Raw genomic sequence first — 6,670 nt, forward strand, 5'->3', positions numbered from 1 at the left:
AAGGCTACATTGTTTTCAAAATATAAACAAGAACAATTTGAACTATCAACTTTCAAAATTCAGATACATTTATTAATATTGATATACGACAAAGAAAAAAAAAAGTAATTTACTAAAAAAAAATGACAAATTATGAAGAGTAAAATTATGATAAATAAAATACAAGCTTAAGAATATATCTATAATTTCAACGGTTTCCTTTCAATTTAGAAAGAAAATAAAAGTTTCAGATTTTCCTTTCCACATTTTTTTCCTTTTCCCAAAAGATAAAAAGAAGGGATTGCGTTTGGACCATATTTTCCGTCTATTGTAGGGGATATCAATCATCTTAAGCTCAATCTTTCTGATACCACTATCTGCCATGTAGAACGAACATGAACAATGCAACACATTCCTTAGTTTGCAGAGCCAAGAGCGATCCTAGTTTCATCTCTAATGTTTTGGCTCAATTTCACTTTGTTTTAGGCTCCTTACCTAATTCAGTTTGCTGGTTTTGGTCATCCATCAAAAATTTAAAAAGTAAAAGAAAAGTAGAACCCAATATTGAGTTGGCTACTTGAAATACAAATACACAACAAGACGCACAGATAAAAATCTTCAGCATTGAAATCTTAAAACCCAACAAAAGAAACAAGATTTTGGATAGAAGACGTTAAAAAAGACTAGTAAAAACAACAGAATTTTCCAAGTAATTTTCACATATAAAGTCCTTCTGGTACGCCTTCCTTCTTCTTGAACATAACCTTCTCCTTTGCCTTTTTGAAGTCTCCATGTGTCACCTAAAACACAGAATTTGAACCAAAATAAATAGACTTGGATAGCTACGTCACAAACGATCATGAACACCATGGAAGCACTCAAATTTAGGTGTCTGGCTGCATGCTTAATTCTACCGAGCAAGTATTTTCTATACCTGCATGTGTATACCTAGCCAATCTATATATGCCATGTAAGTTTAAAATATAGTATGTCCCACCTCTAAATGCATATTGGCAACTTCCTCTTAGCTAGGTGTACAAACTCCATGGTGCGGATAAAAATTTTCCAATTCTTATTTACCAAGTTCCAAGGCACTCAAAAGGGATACTGCACCAACATCCAACACTAGTAGTACTGTACTAACTAGTGTGCCATTTTCCATCCAAATTAAAATAGGAACCAAAATTTAGAGATAAAAGAGACATAATGACACTTTAAATTTGGATAGGAATTGAGCCTTCAGCTCTCTGCATCCACTACTTAAGGGCCCAAATAATGGCACATACACTTTGTTAGTCAAACTTCATTCTTAACATAGTATTTAAAAATGGCCATGATGATGAAGTGAAGTCTTATTTTCTGGTATCCAAAAACATGACAGGCATCCATGAGTCTCATGTTATAGAATCTAAGTCTAATACTTCCACACAAAGAGCAATATCATAATCAATAATATGAGATTTCTAAAGACAAAAAGAAAATTAAAATTCAGCCTCACCTTCATTCGTCTTTCTCTTAAAGCAAGCAAACCAGCTTCAGTACATATAGCTTTTATATCAGCTCCAGAGAACTCATCTTTAGTCATAACAAATTCTTCCAAGTTGACATCATCAGCCAATGTCATCCTTGATGTGTGTATCTACAGTCATCAGATATCAGATTACTATGATCAGATAAAGAAGCAAATTTTTTAGAAGGTTCACTAATCACTAAAGCATGGGAACAAAATACAATATCACAACCACTGAGAGTTAGAAGGAAGATCTTCAATGTACTTCTAAACAATCAGTCACAAACCTGGAAAATACGCCGCCTTGTCTTGATATCAGGAAGTGGGAATTCAATCTTCCTATCTATTCGACCAGGTCGAAGCAAAGCTGGATCAAGACTTTCAATTCGGTTGGTTGCAAGAATTACTTTGACATCTCCTCTTGAGTCAAAACCATCCAATTGGTTCAATAATTCCAACATGGTTCTCTGTATTTCACGTTCACCACCAGAGTGGGCATCATACCTGTAACAAGAACCATATTAGAAAGAACCTAGAAATTACATTTATTAACCATAAATGTTCCCTGATCCATTTCTTCTTTATTTATAGTTTTATTTAGGTGAGAACCATAACTAATCAATTGCTCACCTCTTTGTACCAACTGCATCAATTTCATCAATGAAGACAATTGATGGCGAGAGATCATCAGCAACTCTGAAAAGTTCCCTCACTAATTTTGGGCCATCTCCCAAGTACTTTTGAATTAATTCACTACCAACAACACGTAAGAAAGTTGCTGATGTTGAATTTGCCACTGCCTGAAAGAATTTTAAAGCTTAAAAACTTGGTATAAATCCCTCTCAATGAAGGAAAACGTGATGCCAGCAGAAAGCAGAGGGAAAAGAAAAAATATTGTCTAAAAAAGAGGCTCTAGGTGTTGCTTTTGTTTGTTAAATAGGAAATGAGGAAATGCCGAACACAGATCATATAAATGCTCAGCACTATAGAAAGCAGCCCAACCAGGGTGCAGAAATCATTTAAACCTTTACAAGCACACTATGAAAGCAAACAATAAGAAACTACCTTACATGTTAAAACTATTGGGTAAATCTAGATTAATGTTGAAAGGTGTTCTTTTACAAATTTAGGCATAAATCTAAGAGAAATATAGTTGAAACAAAGCCAAAATTCAATATTGGCAAGGTTTCAGGTTGAAACAGGATGAATTTATGCCTAGTTAGTTAGTATGATCACAAGATCATTACTTTTAGATGAGTAATTGCAATTAGCATCTCTTATCTCAAAAGAGTATAAGCCAGTGACTCAAGTAAAATGCATTTTACAGGTAACAATAATGAGAAAAAGTGTCATATTTAAGCACAAAACTAATAGGAACAACATTCAAGCACCCACCTTTGCGAGCAAGGTTTTTCCAGTCCCAGGTTCTCCATATAGTATGACTCCCTTTGGAGGCTTAATACCAATATCTTCATACAGTTCAGGATGAGTCAGAGGGAGCTCAACTGCTTCTTTAATTTCTTGTATTTGGGCATCTAAACCACCTATGTCAGCATAAGACTCTAATGGAGCCTTCTCCACCTTCATTACAGACACCATCGGATCAACTTCATCCTGAAGAAGCCCAACAACAGATAGGACCTGTAGAGAAGCCAAAACAAGTTATCCAAACAGAAACTCTCTTCAATAAGATAACAAAAGAAAATCAACTAACATTAAAATTATGTTTTATGAAAGGCAGCAAGTTCACTAACAACGCTTTAAGATAATATGCATTGAGCAAAAAGAGTACTTGTAGAACCCCTACAAAGGTAGCTAGGTTGCATCTAGCCAGTTAGCCTATTATAGCATAATCCACAAAACATTTAAATGCCTACACATACATGACAAAACTTCTATTGTTTTGAACACAGTAATCAAAGGCTCAGTTAGTTATACAAAAAACAATTGTTGGTCAAAGAAATGTTAATTTTATTTCAATTTATAAAAAAGTAATTTTTCTTTTACTGCTTTATTGCTGAATAAGATGAAAAATACATAAAATTGTAAGTTTATGGCACCAACAGCAGTTGCCAATGATTTGTTGTGACTAGGAAGCTAATTGATATGTAATTATATCATGCACCCAAAAGGGTTTTCACATGTAAATTATCAAATTTCAGAAAGTGGCTCATTTTCCATAAAAATGGCTTAAATTTTACTGAATAGAAAAACATATTACATTAACCAATTATCCAGGTGTCCAGATTCCAAAAAAATGCAAACGAAGTTGTCCATGAAAATATTTCCTGTGAAACGAATAAAGCCTAAGTATTAAACAACAGTAAACAGTCAAAACATATATTGTTTGGAATCAAATGATTCTCTAAACTCCATGTTGTATCCAGAGTGACCTTGACCATTACATTATTCAATAGTAAAAACACTAAAGAAACCACAAACAATTACCAATTATGGTTACCTTAGTGCTATATTTGGATATCAAAATTTGAAAGAAGGGATTTTGATTTAACTTGATTTTAATATAAATTATTGATAAAATATGAAATTCAAATAATACCATTGTACTTATTGACAACATTTTAGAATGAATTCCAAATAAGATATTCTCTATACATATGAGTCTTGTATATATTCATGACAATAATCAATTAAAGACAATCAATAATTTATCAAATTCAAATCTCATATTTCAAATTCCCCCATGCAACACAAGGTCAAAGTTTTTTTTTACCATAACCTTCTATCAATGCAGCAGCAAACAGAAATCTAGCTGCTCATGATAGAAACATAAATTAGCAATCTAATAATAGGTAGTGCCATATTAAACAGCATACTGAACTCAAGTAACTATTTATTATTGTATCTATTTTAAAAATGCTGTGGTTTCACATTACAGAAGGCACCCGATTTAGTAAAATCAAGAAAAGAAAATCTAATTTTGTAAAACCTAAAGAGAAAAATATTCTAGTTGTCTAAGCAATTGATCAATCAGATATCACTTTCCCAATCTCCACATAATCTCTCTATTTCAAGCCAAGAGAACTCATTTCTCCTCAGTTCAATACATCAAACAAAATCAAACTTAGCAACATATTCAGGTATCATTCAGACATCTCAGTATCCAAGCTAAATACGCCCAAAGCGGAAAAGAATATAAAAAAGAAATACCCAGAGGGCAAGAAAAAACCATTACCTTATTATGCATCAAGATAGCACATCCAGGCTCCAGCTGATCCTTGTCAACGAAAGACAAAATTCCAACATAATACTCAGGCCCAACCGACGAAGAAACAATGGCGTGATTTTCATCAATCAACTCTTCCAAGTTCCCCACGCTCATAGGGGATCCCCTCAAATCATCAACTTTGGATCGGTCCTCCTCCGCTTTCTCTTCCTGAGGTTTCAACCTTTCCTGGTTGGCCACGAACTCCTCCTCCATCAGCAGATAATCCTTAATCCTCTCCAATTTTAAGAGCCTCAGCTTGCACTTTGTCAATGGCGTGACAGTCGGCAGCCGGGCAGCAGCCTCCGGACCCTTCTGTTTGCGCTGTTTTCGGCCGACACGGGCCGGTGGAGCAGCCGGCTCGAATTTCTTGTCTTTCTTATCACCTCCGTCGGGCTTCCGGTCTCCCGGGAGACCTGACCGGTGACCAGATGGTCCCTGACCCATGGCTTGGTTTGGGTTTTGCGCGAGAGATTTGAGTTCGGCTTTGAGGAGAAGTTTAGCTAGTGTTAGCTTCTGAATAGCTAACGTGCGCTTTGTTGATTTTCACTTATATAGAGAATTAAAAAATCCACCTTTGGGCCACGACCAACCTTGTTTGGGCTCAATTTGGGCCTCACTTGTATTTTACTTATTTTTATGTATTTGAATTTATGATTTTTTTTAATAACTCTAATATTCGTATTATTTAAATTTACACTTAAAATAATGACATTTATTTCTGTATTTTAGCTTTTTTCTGATCATCAATTTATTTATTGATTTTTTTTTCAAATATATATCTAAAAAAATCTAAAAACAATTAGAAAAATTTACTATATATAATATAAAAAAATTTATTAATTAATCACTCAATTTTAAAAAATATATTAAAATATTTATAAATTTTTAAAAATTTTAATATTAATTTTTTATTAATTTTAATCGTTAAAAATTTTATTATTTAATTTGTATTATCTAAAAAATTTATTAATTAATCATTTAATTTTATACAAATTTATATTGTTTAATATTTTTATGTTGAAAGTATTTTATATTTTTATATAATATTTAACAATTAAAATTAAAAAATAAATAATTAATAAAATTTTTAAAATTTTATAAATATTTTAATATATTTTTTAAAATTAAAATACTAACCGATGGGATTTTCTATAATATAAAAATTAAATAATAATTCTTTTTAAAGAAATTAATCGATTTGTAAGAGTTATGTACCAATTAGCTAGATTTAAAATAATTTTTCTATAAAAAAAGGCTAGGCTCAAAAGAAAAGCACCAATTAATTTTTTTTCAATGTAAAACTACTTATTATATTAATAAAATTTTATTAAATAAAAAGATATATCATTCCAAAACGATTATACCTAATATATTCTCTAGTCAAAATACGAGCAACTAAAATAATATTACGACGAACCCATCTAACAGAAATATTAGAGTCTAACAAAGATTTACAATTATTTAAAATCAAACCCCTACATAAGATAATTTGGCAAAAATACCCCTCCTTCTTTCTCATCTATCGAGCATAAATCATTAAAATCTCCCGAACAAAACCACAGAAGAGAACTTCTACGAGATAAAACTCGAATAAAGTTTTAAGACTGACGTCATCGTTGCGATTCCGGAAACCCATAATAAGTAGTAAATCTTTATTGAATATTACCTTCCGAAACAACCGAATTAATAAAATTTGAAGAAAAGTCAATCACATAATAGACTCATAACTCTTCCACATTAACGAAAGGCCTTCTCCCAATCCTAGTCTATTGACTGAGAAGCAACAATCAAAATGTAAAAAATTACGAAAAAATTTCATATGAGAACAAAAAGCTTTTGTTTCCATTAAAAATAAAATATCTGGCTTGTAACTAGAAACCAAATCCTTCAATGCCGTCATAAATCTGCCAAATAGGTATATATATTCTGAAAATTGATTAGATTGTATGTGA

At 32.1% G+C, this 6,670-nt stretch overlaps 1 protein-coding gene across 1 annotated transcript; it reads right to left on the reverse strand.

The window, feature by feature from the left end:
• Positions 1 to 582: 582 nt before the first annotated feature.
• Positions 583 to 5,249, reverse strand: LOC110630205 (26S proteasome regulatory subunit 4 homolog A). The gene is made up of 6 exons (XM_021777572.2): positions 4,686 to 5,249; positions 2,885 to 3,130; positions 2,120 to 2,289; positions 1,777 to 1,993; positions 1,478 to 1,618; positions 583 to 779 (listed from the first exon to the last, which is right to left on the reverse strand). The coding sequence occupies exons 1-6, from the start codon at positions 5,160 to 5,162 to the stop codon at positions 696 to 698; spliced, it is 1,335 nt and encodes a 444-aa protein (XP_021633264.1). The 5' UTR covers positions 5,163 to 5,249; the 3' UTR covers positions 583 to 695.
• Positions 5,250 to 6,670: the final 1,421 nt, after the last annotated feature.

The sequence above is a fragment of the Manihot esculenta genome, chromosome 13, assembly GCF_001659605.2.
Source record: "Manihot esculenta cultivar AM560-2 chromosome 13, M.esculenta_v8, whole genome shotgun sequence".
Classification (NCBI taxonomy): domain Eukaryota; kingdom Viridiplantae; phylum Streptophyta; class Magnoliopsida; order Malpighiales; family Euphorbiaceae; genus Manihot; species Manihot esculenta.

Excerpts from the sequence above, each read along its gene's own strand:
- LOC110630205 (XM_021777572.2), bottom strand. The coding sequence starts at position 5,162 with ATGGGTCAGGGACCATCTGGTCACCGGTCAGGTCTCCCGGGAGACCGG. Across the intron at positions 2,290-2,884 it reads GAAAAACCTTGCTCGCAAAG|GCAGTGGCAAATTCAACATC; the intron begins GTGGGTGCTTGA and ends AAATTCTTTCAG. Across the intron at positions 780-1,477 it reads TAAGAGAAAGACGAATGAAG|GTGACACATGGAGACTTCAA; the intron begins GTGAGGCTGAAT and ends TCTGTGTTTTAG.